We start from the raw sequence: 19,072 nt of genomic DNA on the forward strand, positions 1-19,072 counted from the left end.
GTGCTCAAGTATTTGTTATTGGACGTCACCCCTGGGCCTCTCTGGAGCCCATCAGCTGCAGTGTCTAAATACACAGCAATCAGATCTGTGTTGGGTTATTTCTCCCCCCACAACTCTAAAACATCTTCCACCAACGCCTCAGAAACAATTACGAAAGGTTATCAAAGGGCATCTACCGCTAGGCTGTGACCTACATGAACTCACCCTCATTTCCCCTAAATAGGTGCCCCAGCGCCCAATTTCCCCCTAATCAAAACTCTAGAATTGGGCTGTTGAAATGAAGACGCCCTGCGCTCCTCTGTGAGAGCTGGAGGCCACAGTTTAGAAAGTTCCTTCAAGTGGCTGACACTCCTTATCTACTCTATATTAGCAGGGTTGAGGAATGGCATGTGCTCTGTTGCTTTAGCTTGCCGCTGTCCCGTCATCGCCTGCCATTCCCAGCAACAACACGGTCCAAATGCAGTCCAGATGTCTGAGCCATCAAGACTTTATAACTCACTACCCTCCATTAATCTCACCAAGCATATGACGGATTCTTGTCTGATAACATCTCACAGGTTCGGAGATGATCAGTTCCTAGAGATGACCACAGCTTCATTGGAAAGTGGTTCCCATACCTCTTTACAGCTTCATTTTAAACTTAAAGAAAACTAAAACTTGAAGATAAAAAGTCAACTACATAAGACTATGTGGTCATTTTGTATTTACAACTGAAAATAGTTATTTCACCTGAATAGACCAAATCACGGGTACATTTTGCAAGAGCAGCTCTTCGGAATTTTCTTCATTCAGAAATGGGAAAATGGCAACACTTTGAAATTTTACTAGTATAAGAAATGTGCAATTAGTTAAAAAGAAAACGTTGTTAAAATTAAGACAGTTTAATTTTTAAACAAATGATGAAACAAAATGATTTTTTTTGCTGTTGTACGCAACACTCATCCTAACCATTTTCTGAACCCACTAAAACCCCTGAGGGTCATGAGGCCGCTGGAGCCTATCCCTGCTACTAATGGTCGAAGGTGGGGTACACCCTGGACAGGTCACTAGTGCAAGGCAGTGAATAATTAATGCACGTTCAAAGCAAATAGACTGTTTGCAAACTTGAAGCACTAGAACATCAGATGCAAACCAACAGCTTCTGGCCTAATCTTTAATCTATCAGATTATCATCTATACCTGCCACACATGCCCTGACACATGTCCCAGCTATCTTCAGGCAAAGGTAAGTCCACATGGGTGGACAAAAGGAAAAACAATGCATGCACCTCCACACAGAAAGGACTCATCTGGGATTCCAACCAAGAACCTTTTTGAGCTCACTCACAATGCAGAATCTTCCCATTTCTCCCTTTATCATATTTCCGTCAAATTTACAGTTTCCGTAACGAAAAAAGATTGGCAGGATTAAGACACACGATTGCAACCTGAAGGTGATTTATGCAGCAGTGCTTCAGGTTTAAAGTATGAACCCCGTTTACTCCAAAATGTTACTGCAATCAGCCAAACATGTGCTATAGAGTTCATGTTTACAAATGAAAAAGGGTTTGTAAAATGCTGTTTGGTGAGTGTTGCTTGATGTAGTTGTCAGTCAGTAATGTTGTCATATAAACTCTAACTTTCACAAAGTCAGATGTTTTTATTCAGCTTACGTCTGCTGGTACAGCTGTAAACAGTCACAATGTCCCAAAAAAGTCAGTTCCACCTGCTGATCAACTTGAAGTGCATTTTTTTAATTTTAAAAGAAAACTTCAACTTAGAAAACCAATTTAGGATTTAACCTCACAGACTCTGGATCAGCTGAAGCTGTTATCTTGACAGAACTTGAGAAGACCTGAGCTAAACAGATCCATCATCCTAACTTAACATTTAGTTTGCTAAGCTCAGTCTATCCACATCTCCTTCATGCTAAGATGCATGAGAGCTCCACATAGTGAGGTCCAAAGCATCTTTGAGCCAAAGGGCCAACGGTTTCCTCAGCTGGTCCTCCAGGATCAGTCCTCCTCTGAGGAAAGCTGTGCTTCTTCATCGTGCACCTCTCTGTAGGCGCCCATGGAGCCGCCGTCAGGGTTGTAGCCCCCCACCGACATTTTTAGTCCCTCAGACAGTTTCTGGGCTGCCAGCTTGGCCTGCAACTCCTACAATCATACACAAGATTTGAAGAAAAAAAACAATAGGAAAAAGTGCATAAAGAGAGCAATAAACACTGAAATATGACTAATAATAATAAGATGATTTGACTCTTGCATTTACAGGTATTGGTCTGCATGTAAAGTCAGTGTCTGAATACTGCCCTCTGGAGTTCTTAAGGGAAAATGACAACTATGAAAAACCAAAATGAAACAAACATCAAATGATGTAGTCAGTGATTCATTAAAAACACATTTCACTAAGATTTTTATTTTACTTTGAACCAATTTATTCACTTTTATTTTCAGTTTTTTATTCAAACCTGCATAACATTTGTCAATGTGTGCTTTTGTGCAATGGCAGATAATAACATTTTGTTTTGAGACCATTTTAACAAAATAATAAAAAAGAATTTATGAAAATGCCCCTGTGGGCAAATAATGACACCTATATTACCATCAGTCCTGCACATATATGAAAACCTCCACAGTAGCAACTGTGCATTGTTAGAAAATCTTCTGAGTGGTCCACAACAAGCCCAAAATGATAGACATCAGTGATGAAGCCCTCTCAACACTTCACAGCCATTTTAAATGGCGAGTCATATTGATGTGTGTGAGAGGTTTCAGTCACACTAACCTGCTGCTTTCTGGTGTGTTCTACAAGTAAGGCAGCGGACTCTTCAAGGGTCAGGAGTTGGGCAGGATTGTGATGAAGAGGAGGGAGTTTGGCCGCAGTGACATCATCCAGGTGTTTCTTGTCCTGCTCCCTCCTGGCCTGAGCGGACAGCGGCGATGCATCTCCAGAGGGCTCACCTGGTGACGAGGATCCTGACGTTGAAACGTCACTTCTGTTGAGCAGCCTGAAAAGAGGGTTAAAACATTTTGATTTTCAAGGAATCCAGATGTTTATCCCTAATAAAACAGACATAAATGCAAATAATATATCAAAGTTTTGAAAGAAATAAAGTAACTTACTGATTTGGTTTGAATTTTTGCCTGATGGCATGTAAAGAGGACTCTCCTCTATTCAGGACAGCAATATAGTGAGGCTTCTTTGGTGTTTGCTTTTGGAGAAAGTAATTGGTTGTTGCTTTGCTGTTAAAGGCTTCTTTGGACTTTCCAGTATTGGACTCGGATACCTGGACCCTGTCCAGGGCTTCCACTAGCTCACTTTCTTTTATCTCTTCAGATTTAACAGAGGGTTCGGCAGCAGATGTGTCCATTTGTTTTTCTAAAGTGGCATCTTTCTTCGTTGGTGCTAAATCAGGTGTGCTTTCCGTTCCTCGTGAGTCCTCTCCTTCCTCATTTTGGTATGAAGGTGCTGATGAGGTGACTCCACGTTGTTGCGAACTGAAAGCTTGCTGGTACTTGGATTGTAAATCGCTCCTTGTAGCAGACAGTAAATCTCGCCTCCTCTCCTCTTCGATGCGCTGTTCAATGGCGAGACGCACGTTGTCTGCAAAATCTTGAATTTTTTTCCCTTTGTCTGGAAGAGTCTGTAATAACCTCCTAAAAAACAACAAACAATCATCTTGTAAAGAACTCATCGAGCAGTTATGTCACATGGCATTTATCACATCTCTGCCTCTTTTTCTAAAACAAACAACAACTTAATCTGTGATTTATACACAACACAATAAGCATCAGTTGATATGGTTTATGATACATTCCTAGCTATTTTGATGCAACCTCGAGGCCCACTGCAATGAAAATTCGGTTTTTAACGTGTTCTTGTGGCATTTTTCTCAGGATAGAGGACATATACATGAAAAAAATCTTGTTGTGATGTAGAAGCTACAGTCGGCAGGCCACAAGCCCCCTCCTCCTCCACGCCATGATGCATCCACTTGTAGGAGACTGGATCCAGATGATCAGAGGGGGACTCTAACATAATCCTCTTGCTATGATTACATTCACTGTTGAAAAGGGACATTTTTCGAGCAAAACATTTGTCTTTGGGAGTAACTTTTTGTTATTAAAAGTTAAAAGATGACTAAGAATAAACAATATAAACGAACATGTAGCATCTGGAATATAAAACATTCGGTTAAAGCCCAAAGTGGGCATTTTAAAATGTGCAGGTTTTACTTTTAATTTCTTAACAGTTGGTATAACGTTAACATGATGGAACCGAATGTGTTGTAACTATTTTTAACTGCTAATATACTATGGTCATTAAACAAATAAAAAAAAACTACAGGAAAATGTCTCTTTTGTCGTCTAATAAAAGGCCAGACTCACTTATTGGAGAGGATTTTTTCCTGTCGCAGCAGCAGCTCCTGCAGTTCTTCTCTGCTCTGGTTCCTCAGGTCTCCAACCTTCCCCTGACGCTGATCGGTCCACGACATTACTGATGGCTACCCGCTTCCAACTGCAGCCATTCCCACACAACGAACTGTAGATTAAAATTTGACTTTAAAACTATACGACAAAAACACTAGAAACAATTTACTAATAAAACAATCCGCTCTACGTGAAACCTTCTTTGAGTTCCACTCATGACAACATTTCAAAGTGGGACCTTCTTCTTCTTCTGCGGAAATTCAACGTCTGCTGTGACGCTCTTTCTCCCTCTACTGTACAGATCACTGTACTGCAGCTCGTTGGCCGTTGGAATAACACATGTAATTTGCTGCCCTCTGCTGGCCAAAGGTGGTCACGACTACCAAAAACGATCATGAGGAGAATTTCCCAATACAGTAAATTCAATTTCAGTTGTACAAAAAAACTAAATTTCCAACCGATATTATCGCAAGGTGAAAAATCTAGGAGAGCAAGAAACAATGAATCAAGTAATTACAATCTCCAGTTTTGTGGGAAAATGACAAAAGATTCAATCACATATCATTTTAAGTGTTTTAGAGGAAATAGTAACCATATGTCTTACTTAACCATTTTATTGAAGTTATCTTTTACTCAGATTACTGTGACAAATACCATGACTCGTCATTGATTGCATGAAGCACGTCACAGCACCAGTGGTGCCCACAAAATAATTTATTTATTTTTTTCTCCAACTACATTATTTAAAATGGTTTTATAATCCAATTTAATCCATAATATTTCATTCGGGTCAAATTGGCTAACTCTAGTTTTTTTTTTTCAATAAGTGACCAACAGATTACATCAAAGAGTATGTGTCGCAATCCTTTATGAGGACGCAAACAGACAATTGTGAAGTGAAAATGTAACAATTTAAGTGGAACAAATGAGAGCGACCGTTTACACTTAGTGGTTTGGATTAGAGGACAGGAAGACATGTAGACAACACAGGGGCAAACACTGCAACCACATGACAAAGACATTCCAGTTAGGAACTGTAAATGTATTAAATGCATTCTTAAAAAAAAACAAAGCAGAAATAAGAAAAGTATAAAGTGAGGCCCTTGTGCTATCTTATGGGGTCCAAATGACCCCACCCTAGCATTGACGTGTTATCCCTACCAGGACAAAGGTAGATAAAGGCGAAGAGGATTTCATGTTATCCTTGGACACCAGTGAAGATTACAAATCATTTAAGAAAAAACGTTCAGCGCACTGTCTTGTGGGGTCCAGATGACCCCACTCCCAATGTCAAAGTGCCTATGATAGCACAAGGGTTAAGGTCATCCAGGTCAAAGAGAACTTTTTCCTTTATCAGAGGAAGGCTTTAGTTGCATTGAAGATAAAGATGGTGTCTGCCTCCAGAATTGAACTGGGGAGTTGGTGCCACAAAAGATGAGCCTGAAAGCTGAAGGCTCTGTTTCCCTCAAAAAAAAAAAGACAATTAATCTCTTGTACCTGTTTGGCAGAAATGAATTAAACTATAAATATATTATCAATAAATCATTCTATCCCAAGAAATAAACAGCACTTTGTATTCATCTTTTCTTATTTGCTTAGTGAAAACAATGCATAGCAATACAATACCATGTCTTTTTTATTTTTTAAATATGACATTTTTTGCTCACGAGATCTTAGTTCTTTGTTATAGTTCAATATTCTGTAGATTTCTTGTTTCTTTTGCAGATCAGACCATCCCATCAGATTCCTTAAACAAAATGCTTAAAACAGGGCAAAAAAACATCCCTTTTGTAGATCCTAGGCTTTTTGTTGATCTTTTCTTTCTTAACCGGTGTTGTCGGTGTAACATTTTCCAGTATTGCATTCTTCTGTTTTCCACAGCTGCATTTCCCCTTTGGAAGGTTTCCAGCCAAAGCGTCAAACCATTTCCACCCAACTCAGCAGACAATGACTTTCACTTCAAGTTCCAGCTGTGTCCCTGACAGTGCAAAGTCCTTAAATCAGTTTTGCATGGGTAGAAAATGATTCTATAAGGATAGCCTTTAGCATAACATACATCATTTTATGAGTTGTTTGCTTTGATCTGCTATTCCCTCTTTAGTGGTCAGTTAAAGCTCCTGATTCTCTTTTAAGGTGGAGGTTCCATGCAAGTTTGCATGTACATTCCATGGACATATTTATTGAAGCACTACAAGAGGGTATTTACAAAATAATTTGAATTTATCTTCACAAAGAAAAAGCTATGTTACAGTAATTCATCAAATCAATTTAATCTTTTTTTCTTCCTTGTGTTTTTAATCTTTCATTAAAAATTTTAAAATAAGAATCTTTTCATTATTTATCAGTAAGTTCCACTGCGTCAGGAAGGGCATCCGGCGTAAAACATTGCCAAATCTACCATGCGACTCGTTCGCTGTGGCGACCCCTGATGGGAGAAGCCGAAAGTGGAAGAAGAAGAAGTTCCACTATTCTCCACTTTAAACAAATGCTGTTTTGGATTAAAATGTTAAATCAAAGCAGTGTTCGCTGAAATCATGTAAATTGATCAATTTAATCTAATCATAAACTTGTAAATCAAATAATTCAGTAATTTGGCTACAACATCTGTACTTTTTGTGACTTAGTTTGTGTTAAAGTCTTTCAATCAGGCGACTGAATCACAAAACTTTAGTTACCAAACTGTTTCCTAAATTGTGACTACCCTCATTAGTGTGTGGAGGATTACATTCCGGCAACCTTATGGTCTAAATTTGTAATGTGTAATAAAAAAAAAGAAGCATCATGAAAACTTTTCTGAACACAAAGGACTTTTATAACGATTGCAGAAGATTACAGTTTTTAAAAATGTAGAGTAACCTGGGTTTCCATTAAAGAGTCAGATTTTACAGATTAAAATACATATTAAAACCATGTTAATAAATACTTTTGTAAAATAATTTGTCAGGTTTGAAAACAACAACAAAATACTTATTTGTTGGGTAAAGCAAAAATACAAAATAATAAAAAAAGATACACAACTACATTTTAGCTAATGTCAAGTGAATAGCTCAAAGCTTATGCAACAATAAATCTCATTCAGCGCTGTACAATGGTTAGACACAGTGCAAACAAAGGAGAAATACTTCTTCAAAAATATTTGATTTCTTTTATTTACATCCTTCAGTTTTTCTCTAAACAGAATAGAAAAAAATAAAATAAACCAAAGATATATTTAAACTTCCGTAAAACAGTTTAGAAAAATAATGATTTACTCAGCAGAAACAGATGACTGAATGCCCCCTCGACGTTACTAATGCAGTTTACATTTTTCTTGGTCAGGATGAACCTGTCATAGCTTAAAGTCACATATCGCTCAGCTGTTTTGGCGTTTTCCTGGACAGGGCGGGTCAGCAAAATGCAACAGGGGACTGTCTTACATGTTAGCAAAGAAGGTCAGGCTTGGAAGCTGAAACTGCATTAAACTTTGTAAAAAGTAAAGTGTCTTGCAAATTACTGTTAAATGAAAAAAAAATCAATAACAGACTTAAAAACTGCTTAGTTACCTTTCATGAACTGAGCTGGGCAAATGCAGGTTTAAGTTCAAACTGACTAAAGAGATTAAACCGAGTAAACTGACATGCATAGGGGTGCACTCACTCTTAACATTTTTTCCTTTATTGTGGCTTCTTCCCCTAAAAATGAGAGTTGCATGTTGGTTTCGTTGAGATTATTCTATGTTCAAATTTGCAGTAATCTCCATGAGTTTCATGAATGGCGTGTAAACTCCTACTCTTTGAGGAGAGGGCGGAGGCAAAGTGGACCCATCTCTGCTTGATGGTGCATCAACCTCGTCTCTTCCCGTCTGGAAAGCTCCGCCGTCACGTCTGGGAACACTTGGAGCAGACTGGTAGGACTGCAGGAATTGTCTGTATTGAACAGGAGTACACCTCAGTAAACTGGACTCCAGCCTGCTGGGCGGAGGGTTAGAGGGCCTGAATGTCCGGGACTGGAAGTGCATGGTAGGATAGGGGGATGAATGTTTGATGGGATGTGATGGAGAGGAGGGATGTGATGGAGAGGAGAGAGGTGATGGAGAGGAGGGTTGCTCGGGGAAAGCATTTTCAGCAGGTGATGGAGAGCTGATGGGTGATGAAGGTTGAGTGTGTGGTAAAAGCTGAGCTGGTGATGGAGCTTCAACCGGAGATGCAGGAGGTGATGGGAGTTGCATGGGTGGAAGAGGGGCAGGTTGATACTGATATTCAACGTCCTGCCTCTGTGCTTCATGTCTGCAGATGCACAGACTACAGAGTGAGAAATGTCCAAACGGCCCACCAAGAACATGAAAAAACATCCAACAATGTTGCTTCCTACCTGGGAGACAGATCGTGGCCTACTCCTATGTCTCTTTTTTCCACAACCACTTGTGGCTTATTCTGTATGGACATAAAATACTTCAGCTTGTCTTCTAACTCAGTATTCTAAAAAATAAAGAAAGAGGAAAACATTTGTGTAAGACCATCCTTCATGCAAAGGACCAGAGTCACTTAACATGGAAAAATCGACACGAAAGGTGGAAAGTTACAAGAAAAAAACTGAAGACACTTCAGCAAAATTCCATCTATCCTTAGATCATTCATTTTGAACGTGCAGCAGAAAACTCACACCACACTTTGATTGAAGCACCAGTGGAGAAGCTGTGTCTTACCTCACACTCCACTATTGCAATTCTGTCTAGAAGCTCTGAGATGAACATGTCCTTCTGTGCGACTTGAACTCGCAAAGATTGAACCTGCACAAACATAAAACATATATCAGGAGGTTTTCTGGACTGTTTGACAAAGTCACTGTTAAAAGATCCTGTGACGCCATGACTGAATAAGTCCTGAAGCCAGAACCTCTTTTTTGCATGACAAGCTTTTGACACACAACAGCCACCATAAAATTTGTTATTTTTTCATACTTTTTCATTTTCATTTATCACTTTTGAGCTGAATTATCATAATAGACTACACTAAAGATGAAAATAATAAATGATACTGCATTTACTGCAGATGACAGCACTTCAGCACACATGCTCCTGGTTCCTCCTCTCACTGCTCCTCACCTCCTCAATCAGGCTTTTGATTTTCTTCTGCTGACAGAACACCATGTCATTCAAGTGTTTGATCCGCTCACGCAGACCCTCAGCTTCATCCCGCAGCTCCTTAGACCTACGGATAACCATATCAGAGGTCAACGGTTGAAGGCTATCAACATAAAGATAACACAATTCCTTAGCTTTTTAACGTCACCACATTGAGGAACTTAATTTATTTATTCATATAATAAGGATAAAATCTGTACAAAATAAAATGGTCCTTGCAGTTGCATGCCTGAAGTCAATTGCAGAGGAAGAAAGTTGGGTTTAACTTGTACCTTTTTTCTGCAACAGCATCCGTGGTGTCATTTAGCTCAATCAAACGCAGACGCTGTTCACATTCCTGCAGCTTATACTGAAGTTGATTCTTTTCCTGTGAAACATCATAATTTAGGTTTTGGATGGTTTCCTTTGACTGAGCTCTGACAACATTTCTGTTTTTCTGTTCAGGTTTCAGAATTGCACTATAACTATTACTATTACTATTACTATTACTATTACTATTACTATTACTATCACTTCATTATCTTTTTCTCATGTTGATTTCATTTGATTGCTCTTTTTTGAGAGTTCTTTCATGTCTTTTCAAAAATTCTGTTTTGTTTTTAGTAAACATTTGTGCTAAAATGCTCTAACTGTATCTACACATCGACATAAACAATATAGGACTTTTATAATGTATACCACCAACTTTTAAAACTCTGTAAACCCTGAATTAACATTTTGCAAGAGCATTTATGTGATGAAATTGAAACTGAGGGTCATATGGTGGTGTAGTGGTTAGCACTCTCGCCTCACAGGAGACCTCCTTGGTTCAGTGATAGACTAGTGAGTTGTTTTCTGATGTCACCGGACAGATGCTAGAATAGGCTCTAGCAACTCCGTGAACCCAAAAGGGACGAGTTGAAACACCAAGCTACTAAACTTGTCAAGTAAAAAAATAATTGAATATATGTCAGGAAACATCTGGACTTACTTTCCCCATGCATTCGAGAAGCCGGTCCACTTCCATGATCCTCTGGTCTTTCTCAGCAATCTTATCTTCTGCAATCTTCAGATTTCTCTCCACATCCTCCAGTCGCTTGATGTACTCATCCAATCTGGCCTGTGTTGCAAACAAACATGGGTCCATCAGCTACTTTAGTTTTGGTTCAAACATAGATCTATTTGTGGACTAACGTATTAATACTTATAATAGGTTCTTTGTGAATTAAAACAATTAAAAGGTTTCAAGTGAATGTCCTGCATCAGTCCTGCATCATGCAAACATTGTGCTCTACGTCAACAAACAATACAGCGTGTGGTGTGAGTAAGAGTAGAGAAATGCAGACCTGCAGGTTTTCAATCTCCTCCCTGTGCTTCTGCTGCTCCTCGTGCAGCTTTTCTTCATACTCCTTCTGCAGCTTTGCTGAAAGCTCCCGCAATGACTGAACACCTGCCTCTCGCGAGGCCTCCACCTGGAAGACCCACAAGACATCCAATTCAATTCTTGTTGTGCTATTGAAAGTGGAACAGATGCCTGACAATCTTTTTTTGCTGTCAGATATGTTCTCAAACCTGTTTTAAAAAAAACAAACATTGCCTCATCTACTTTATCTCATCTGTGGTACAGATCTTTCAAACAGAGAAGAAGGAAGGAAGGAAGAGTGGTACTTTTTCACGACTTTACTTCAGGAACAGAAACCTAAGAGGATGATTTTAGAGATTGGCACTAGTCTCACTCACATGTGATACCGGACTTTAACAGGAAGTATTGTACCTGCATCTTATAGGGGTTGTGACACTTTTGTGAGAGATTTGCCCATAAATAACTATAAATGTATTTGCATGATTACCTGAAGCTTCAACATCTGGTTTTCAGCGTGAGCTGCAGCCAGCTCCTGCTCTTTGTTCTTTAGCTTTTCTTGTGTTTTTTCAAAGCTGCTTCGTAGATTTTTCACCTCCTGTCTCATATCCACTCTGTTCTGGCAGTTCTCTAAGAGAGATTTCTGCAAAAAAAAAATATATATATATTTATGCCTTCCTCTTTTCATCATAAAAATGTTTTGTTTCATTTTATTAACCTGTAAGTCAATATTTGCAGAAATAAGGGAGTTGTTCATCTGATCGAAACTGTCCATTGCTGCGCTCCGGGTCTTAACCTCTGACTCCAGATTCCTTTGTTGGGAATTGGAAACCTGCAATTTCATACATGTTTGCATTTATTCAGGCTCTAGTTTGATGACAGGCTTCTGGGAATCCAGTCACATGTTCACTCATTACCCTGAGTTCTTGTGACAGCTTCTCAATTGATTGCTGCATTCCTCCAAACTGGCCGTACATCCGCTCCCTCACCTTCTCCAGAGAATCTCTCACCTGTGCACAGAAACCGAAACAGCAGATGTCATCAGCACAGAAACCTACATTTATCTGCCTGAGCTCACAGATACGAGACTTTTGCGTGACAGTTGTGTTTGTTTCCACTCACCTCCCTGATGTATTTCATCTCATCATGAAGGTGACTGACCGGCCACACTTGCGCCCTCACCTCCTGCTGGCTGTCTCCGCTGGTGCTCTGCACCACTCCGTACACTTTGGGCCCATGATGCAGAGGGGACCTCGACACCCCATTGGTTGTGTCTCCGATGTGCTGAGGGAGACAGGATCGCACAGGTCAGGTTTCTGTAGCCAGCTATGCCGAGGCTGACACAGACAGAGTACCTTTTTTATTTTTGACATTATTGCACTTTAAATTTGGGTTTGCACCAGGATGCACACGCCTCCATCCCCGTGTGAACTTGAACAGGTGTTTGCAGCACTGCTCCTGCTGACCGCTGAATACAGGGGGTTGGTAACAGTAAAAAACTGCAGACAGAGATGGTGTCACGTTTCTGTAACCCAATACTTGAGCTCCTACCCGTCCTGCATATTGTTAAGTATCAGCCAATGAAAACAGATGTTCACCTGCACAGCCACTCTAACAATGAAACAAATGAGTGCAGATGACTGAGTTTGTATGTTTCTACACCATTCAAGAGACCACTGTAATGTCTAGAAATCATCACTGCTGTGTGGCTGCAGTTTGATGTCATTACCTGACTGTTCAACAACCCATCTGTATGTTTGCCATAAAGATCTGATATAGCAAAAACTGGCATTTTCTGACTGATCCTTTTCTACTGCTTTGAGCACCAGAAGCTAAATGCTGTCATGTTGTATCTAAAGAGGAAGTTCAAGTTACACAAAGGCAGAAAAAACAGATTAAAAAATAGATTTGAGAAGAGGAGAAACTGTCAGAGGGTAAAACCAGAGAGATTTTTTTTAAAGATGAAAATTATTCAAGCATTTTACTGTCACAGTGTTTTTATCTTTTTCAAGCAGCACTGATGATCTGCTTTTTAAAATATCAATAACAATATGAAGGTAGGTGATTAGTAGCCATTGATAAAACTTGTATTTGTTCAGTACAGAAGCTTATGGTTGCTGCTTGTGATTTTGTGTCTTGGCCGGAAGCAACAGAACGTCTCGTTCTACCTGCTGGGGTGACTCCCTGCCTGCCGGCCTCTCTCTGTGAATCAGCCCGTTTGTCTTCTTCCATGTATCACTGACAGTTTTCTCCGCCTCAGTCTGGGGACAAAAGACAAAAAACAAAGTTAGCATTACTTCCTTAAGTCCTTTCATTCCTTTAATGGTGGCTCTGATTATGTTTGTTGTGTTTTTTATCTTCACATTGGACCGTATTTTTATGACACATTTACTAAATACATTGTTACCTGTGCTTCAGTATTATCACAGAAATGATCTTAACTTGACATAATGGATGTTTTTTTATTGTCATAAATGACCAAAAGGCGCATATTGACAGTTAATAAGTTGAAAGTCATGTTCATTGTGTCTTCAAACATCTAAACCGTTTCACAGCAGCCTCCAATTAATACATTTTCTGCTCTAATGGAAAATTCCTGAATGTGAGGTAAAGCCTAGCAGGTCCTCCAAGAAAAGTTCTAGAGCCTGTTTTTGTGTGTGAGGCTTGTAATTTTCATGTCTGACAGCTTGAATTTATTCGTACCTTTTTAGGGAAATTAGAGGGTCACAGTTTTACATTGTTCAAAATGTAATTGTTTAATCAGTTCAGTGGACACACGTGATATTTACTTTTTTAAAAATCTATTCATTTTATTAGGTTTTAAAGCTGTTTCCTGTACACAGACTATACTTTGTCATCGGTTTCATCAAGACCAACTGATGATGAGATAAATACATGTGCTGTGATCCCATCATGGTATGCTTGGCTCCTCTTCAAGACTGTTTGTCGTTACATTTACTGGAACTTAACCATGGCAGTAAAGTCAGTCTCCAAAGCAAAAGTCTAAACTGGGATTCTTTCACTATGTGCGTTTAAAAAAACCTTCATAAATTTGAATTGACTTTTTTCTACATTGCAATCTTGGTTTCACCTCACAGAAGTCCCTGTGCTCCTCTGTTTTGTCCTCCCATTAAATCAGCAATGTCTCAAGACTGACTCAAACTTTTATCAGGTATTTTTTTCTCAGAAATGAGGTCATCATATCTTCATGTTTGGCATGCATATCATTTATTTTTCAACCTTGTAGAGGTTTCTCTTCATCTGAATTCTCAGTAAAACGTAAAAACTGATGTAGAAACTGTCCAGAGAAGGAGGCGTCAGTCTTCCCTTCGCACTGAGATAAGAGTGAAGAGGCGCCAGAACAAAGACTCCAGTGTTGTTTCATGGAAAAAAGCAGAGCTCTACATTTCTGCACAACTTCATCAACAGAAGACGAGCAGTGGAGGAATGGCGAAGGCCCACTGACAGGCGGGGACGAGAGGTCCAGCAGATGTGAACAACCATCACAAGCCGCTCACCATCTTTGAACATTACAATGTCGACCACACAGGCGGACAGGCTTCCCTGACTTCATTGTACCAAAAGGACTCACAGGATCTTTATTTTTTATGGAGAAAAAAACTTCAAATCTAAAAACACATTCTGAAAACATCCCCATTCAGCCAAAACTGAGAATTGCAAAGATTTGAGACAGACAGGTGAGCCAACCCCAACAGAACTAACAGAAGCTTCCTGGATTGACTCTTGCTCACTAAGACGAAACCTCCAACCTCCTTGTCAATGAAATCCAACATTTCTCAGAAGCAGCTCTTCTACCTCTCACTATCCACCTGTGTTACGTGTCGTGCAATTCATGTGGGCCAAAGTCTCCGGCTGGATTGCATCCATGACGTATCAGGTTGCACGACACGCCCGATCTAATTTTATGGTGAGCCGCTTCCAACTGTGTTCCTCCTAAAACATGGATATCTTCAGCACGGGACATCTGAGTCACTTCCTTCCTCCTTGATTAGCTTCACAGCCTTTGTTTATCACAGAGAATCAGACGGCCTCCCTTCAGACTACATCAGAAAATCTTCATTACTGCAAATGTAAATTCAAAGTTTCTTTTTCTTTACTCTATGCTTTAATGATCCATCTTCAAAGAGGATGTTCCAGCCCAAACCCCAGCTGCTGTTCACGTTTTTCATAGTCTTATAACATGGATGTACAGTTGACTGCTTAATGTAAACTGTCAGATTACATGATCTAACTCCTGAGTGCAGGAATACTCCAATCTTTGGGTGACCCTGAACTGGAAATGATGGGTGGAAGACCTCATTTAAAGGAGTTATCTGGGATTTTAGCTCTGCTTAAATTTAAGTCTGGTTTTGTTTGGTAGAGGTTGTGGTAAAATATTTTTCATAATTTTCTGTGCCTGCAGTCGTCACAGCAGGCTTCAGGTAATGCCTTAGCCTCCTGAACTGGTATTGGTACTGATCCTTAAGGGTGCTGCAGTGTTTAGGGTTGTCTTGGCCCATGGAGGGTTGTAAACAATAGCTCAGGTGTGTTGCAGTTCCCTTGAGGTTTGTACGGCCACCGTAAGAGATGTCAGGAAAATGGAGCATACCATTGTTGTGGTGAGTGCATTGTGAAGTATTTGCAAAGATAATGTAAGTTACACGCACTTATGACATATGGATGATGCTGTCGTATGGTTCCCTTACAAGGCGCTCCAGTCATTAGTAAGGTGCACGCACTTGTAAGTACTTGTAGGATTTAAACACAAACTACACTCTGTCTGATGTCCTTATTTCTAACAGTCAGGCTGCATGCAAGGATCGGTCAATGGCCTAGCAAGGTGCACATTTATCACCTGAACAGCACTAGTAGGCACCTTGAACAGTGTGCAGGGTTTGGGGGAGGTTGAAATAAAAGAATAATCTGTGTGACACACCTGCGTCTCACTTACTCAACCCTTATCATTACATGCTGTTTGGTGGTTTCACGACCTATCCCCCACAGCATGCCCTCAGCAACCCCCCGCAGACAAGCCATATCCACCACCTACAAGGGCAGTTGAGACTGAGGTGTAACTTATCACCACAGCTGTTTCAGTTTGTTAATCTCCTAATTTCAGAAGCAGGTAGATTTGCACTGACATAAAGGTAGAGTTACTTCCAATCAATAGAAGGAGGAAGAAATCATCTAATTAATTATTCAAGCAAGATAATTAAAGTAACCAGTGAAAAAACTACATAGGTATAAACAATTTGAATGTTTCTTATTCACGGTGTAAAATCTTTTCAGTTCAATTTGGTTCATTCTCATAACCCTAAGCAAATGTTAGTACACTTCAAGTTTATTTTTATTTATTTTTTAGGTGAAATTGAGCATAAGTATAAAAAGCGTACTATTGACCGTGTATGTGTACTGTAGGAAGTAAACTAACTGAATACTCATTCAGATTAAATTGGAACATGTAACAACTGATTTATTCTCAAGGTGGTAAACAAAAAGGGGGAAAAAATCATGAAACCAAGAAAAAAACAAAAACTAACCATGAGTGCTGTAGTCCAATTCAGTAACAATAATTAAAATAGAATACTTTGATTTGATTAAGGTTTTTGCAAGAAGGAAAGTTGCAGAACCAAAAATATAAAAATCTATTTTTGAATTTAAAAAATGAAAGTACTTTTTTATATTGCAAATCTGCTTAAATAAAACAAATGGTGCAGTAAATCAACTCTAAGAAATCCTTTTGACCAAAAATTGAATGTCAGTGAGTATGTGTAACTCTTTCATACCTATTTCTGAAAAGGCCCCTTCTTCAAGCTCTGAGACATGTCACCATGTATCCTCTGGCATGTTTGGGTCATGATCTTTGAGTTCAGATTAATTTTTTTTGTCTGATCTGTGCTCATTCTTAACTTTTAGCATATAAAGTAGTTTTTTTTTCATAGATTATAATATTGTTTTCAGTAACGTTGATCAATTTACCAAAGATCAGATTTAAAGAGTAACCTAATTCGGTGTACTACAAGTACACATACTCTATATAAAATTGAGAAAGTATACTTGATGTTGACTTTTTATATGCTATCTATATATTGTAAATTTAAAGTACCGGTAATCAAATTTAGTCTGAAGAATCTGTCAGTTAGTATATTTCCTACACTAGACACACATGGTCTATTGCTTTACCAAAACCCAAGTATTCTTAAAATAAACTTGTGTAATACTTTTTGCTAAGGGAACTAATGCTGACAGACAGAAAGTGCAGAGGAGATGCAGAGTTACATCATCACCACTCTTAAATGCCCCCCCCCCCCCCAACTCCCTTCTGTTTAATGTCACCCTTTCTAATAATTATGGCCCCACCCCTCTAGAGGACAACACACTCAGAGGCTCCTCCTGTGCGCGCTATCAGTGCAGATTGTGGGATTGAAATGATCGCAGCTCTCGGTCAAGGTTCAAACAAAACACTGAATTTTTTTCTTTTGCTCAGCAAATGAGAGCTAAGCCTCCCGAGAGGCAAGCATTTGCTTACAGTTCTCACACTTTCACCATCAAAAGTTGGGACCAAATCTGGAGGGCAAACAAAGGCTGTGGCAGAGCCACCTATACAGCAAACACTCCCTCAGGCTGCACTCCTTCATAACCTCTCACTGCCTTTATCAGCACCCACGGCTGATGTTATGAGCTGTGTGATCATTAACGCCTCAGCTCTGAATGCTGTCCTTCACGTGAAGCAGACGCACATGCAGCAGAGATGAGCTTTGAAGTTAACGTGAAGCAGCTGTTTGTGCATTATCGCATGCATGGCTGTCATGATTGTGGAACTGAGCCAGCTGATAGCAGACTACTAAATCTCAACAGTTTCTACAATCCTCCTTCCAAAACTCTCACGTTATTATTTCAGGTAATCATTTCATTTCAGTTAAAGCGATTCCAGAGATTTCACGCTTCAATGCTCTCCTTTCCATGGAGCCAATCCACGCTGTCTGATTTGAGGGCAGGGCTCAGTGTACAAAAATGTGGAATTTCACCAAAAGAGAATTTGGACTCACTGTGTCTGCAGTTTTTTTCTCCTTGTGTCCATTTTCTCCGGCATGCAGAGTCAACCTGAGCCGTCTGATCCTCCTCTGCAAAACAAAGTTAATACACAAAAAAATGTTGTTTCTGTTACTAAAATTTAGAAACTGAACGCCACTGGAGATTATTTTCAGGCAACAGAGCTTCAGGTAAAAGCTTAACAATACATATATATTTAAATCTTTTGCGTGTAAAGCTTAAAACATGTACCAAAAAAAGGTCATGTGTGAACATTAGAAAGGAATTTTGGATTAAAAAAAACAAAGTCTGCATAGCTGTGAGACAGGCTCAGCATTGTGTTATTCTATGTGGGAATAAATTAAAAAGCTGGACAAGAACAAAGGCCTGTTTGTCAGAGAGCTGTTCAAATAAACATGACAGCATTGCCTCCTTCACATTCGGCTCCCATTACACGCCTGTGCCAGTGAAAAAGAATCCACACATCCCACAACCAGCAGTAAGTCAGGACCCCTGAGATCAGGCAGCAGAAAGGTTTCAAAGCAGAGAGACAGAGGAAAAGTATCTGACTGGAAGAGGGAAGCGGCAACACAGTTGAAAGCAGCAGAGGACAAACAGAGGGGGGAGAAAGAAACACTGTTGTAGACGGGGAATTAAAGAACAGAAAGAGGGAGAGTTCAGTCGCCTTAACCTCTTTAAGAACTTCTTACCTCTCTTAAAACCTCCAGAGAGTCCTCTGTGGTGGTGGTGGTGGTGGTGGTGGAAACACTCCGTCTTGAACCGTAGGGATACATTGCTCCCCTTCTGTCCCCTTGCTTCTCTTCCTTTCCCTTTTCAGCCCTCCTCCCACCCTTCCTCTCGCTCGTCTTCCTGAGTTCTGCTCAGACTCTCAGAACAACCATCTGGCCCCAGGCTGCAGACTAGGAGATGGAGGGAAATACCCCTCAGATGGCCGTGATGGTGAAGTCCACAGTGGTTCTGCGGGCCCCTCCCACTCTGACAGCGAGGTGACCAGGTGTAATTCAGTCTGACACTCTGATGTCTTAATTCTGCTCTTACCGTCAGTCCCTCTGACTGCTAGAGCTGTCAGTCCCTGCCTCTATCTCACTGACTTCTTCTCCTTGCCCTCCCATCAGACCTGTCAGGCAACATTTCACCTGGCTT

The 19,072-nt window shown here is 40.0% G+C and overlaps 2 protein-coding genes across 10 annotated transcripts; both read right to left on the reverse strand.

Moving 5' to 3' along the window:
* Nucleotides 1-1,619: 1,619 nt before the first annotated feature.
* polr2m (RNA polymerase II subunit M) lies at nucleotides 1,620-4,753 on the reverse strand. 3 transcript variants are annotated; one of them, XM_020714265.3, is made up of 5 exons: nucleotides 4,613-4,753; nucleotides 4,374-4,527; nucleotides 3,108-3,641; nucleotides 2,770-2,992; nucleotides 1,620-2,138 (listed from the first exon to the last, which is right to left on the reverse strand). In XM_020714265.3, the coding sequence occupies exons 2-5, from the start codon at nucleotides 4,478-4,480 to the stop codon at nucleotides 1,995-1,997; spliced, it is 1,008 nt and encodes a 335-aa protein (XP_020569924.1). In that variant the 5' UTR covers nucleotides 4,481-4,527; nucleotides 4,613-4,753; the 3' UTR covers nucleotides 1,620-1,994. The 3 variants fall into 3 exon arrangements, with proteins under 3 accessions (XP_020569924.1, XP_078800629.1, XP_078800631.1); XM_078944503.1 differs by having other exon boundaries at nucleotides 4,606-4,741; XM_078944505.1 differs by having other exon boundaries at nucleotides 4,654-4,676.
* Nucleotides 4,754-7,204: 2,451 nt separating this feature from the next.
* Nucleotides 7,205-19,072, reverse strand: myzap (myocardial zonula adherens protein). Of its 7 annotated transcripts, none has more exons than XM_078944501.1 (15): nucleotides 18,619-18,963; nucleotides 17,926-18,000; nucleotides 13,045-13,137; nucleotides 12,232-12,344; nucleotides 11,999-12,160; nucleotides 11,794-11,886; nucleotides 11,595-11,708; nucleotides 11,367-11,519; nucleotides 10,863-10,988; nucleotides 10,508-10,636; nucleotides 9,810-9,904; nucleotides 9,499-9,604; nucleotides 9,100-9,183; nucleotides 8,766-8,827; nucleotides 7,205-8,680 (listed from the first exon to the last, which is right to left on the reverse strand). In XM_078944501.1, the coding sequence occupies exons 4-15, from the start codon at nucleotides 12,247-12,249 to the stop codon at nucleotides 8,122-8,124; spliced, it is 1,701 nt and encodes a 566-aa protein (XP_078800627.1). In that variant the 5' UTR covers nucleotides 12,250-12,344; nucleotides 13,045-13,137; nucleotides 17,926-18,000; nucleotides 18,619-18,963; the 3' UTR covers nucleotides 7,205-8,121. The 7 variants fall into 7 exon arrangements, with proteins under 7 accessions (XP_078800627.1, XP_078800628.1, XP_078800626.1 ...); XM_078944502.1 differs by having other exon boundaries at nucleotides 7,205-8,320; nucleotides 8,766-8,872; XM_078944500.1 differs by having other exon boundaries at nucleotides 8,766-8,872.

This window comes from Oryzias latipes, chromosome 3, assembly GCF_053564925.1.
Source record: "Oryzias latipes strain Hd-rR chromosome 3, Olatipes_Hd-rR_3.1".
Classification (NCBI taxonomy): domain Eukaryota; kingdom Metazoa; phylum Chordata; class Actinopteri; order Beloniformes; family Adrianichthyidae; genus Oryzias; species Oryzias latipes.

Excerpts from the sequence above, each read along its gene's own strand:
- polr2m (XM_020714265.3), bottom strand. The coding sequence starts at position 4,480 with ATGTCGTGGACCGATCAGCGTCAGGGGAAGGTTGGAGACCTGAGGAAC. Across the intron at positions 3,642-4,373 it reads GAAAAAATCCTCTCCAATAA|GAGGTTATTACAGACTCTTC; the intron begins GTGAGTCTGGCC and ends GTTGTTTTTTAG. Across the intron at positions 2,139-2,769 it reads AACACACCAGAAAGCAGCAG|GAGTTGCAGGCCAAGCTGGC; the intron begins GTTAGTGTGACT and ends GTATGATTGTAG.
- myzap (XM_011491338.4), bottom strand. The coding sequence starts at position 18,702 with ATGTATCCCTACGGTTCAAGACGGAGTGTTTCCACCACCACCACCACC. Across the intron at positions 9,905-10,507 it reads TTCTCGAATGCATGGGGAAA|GAAAAGAATCAACTTCAGTA; the intron begins GTAAGTCCAGAT and ends GATGTTTCACAG. Across the intron at positions 9,184-9,498 it reads TCAAAAGCCTGATTGAGGAG|GTTCAATCTTTGCGAGTTCA; the intron begins GTGAGGAGCAGT and ends ATGTTTGTGCAG.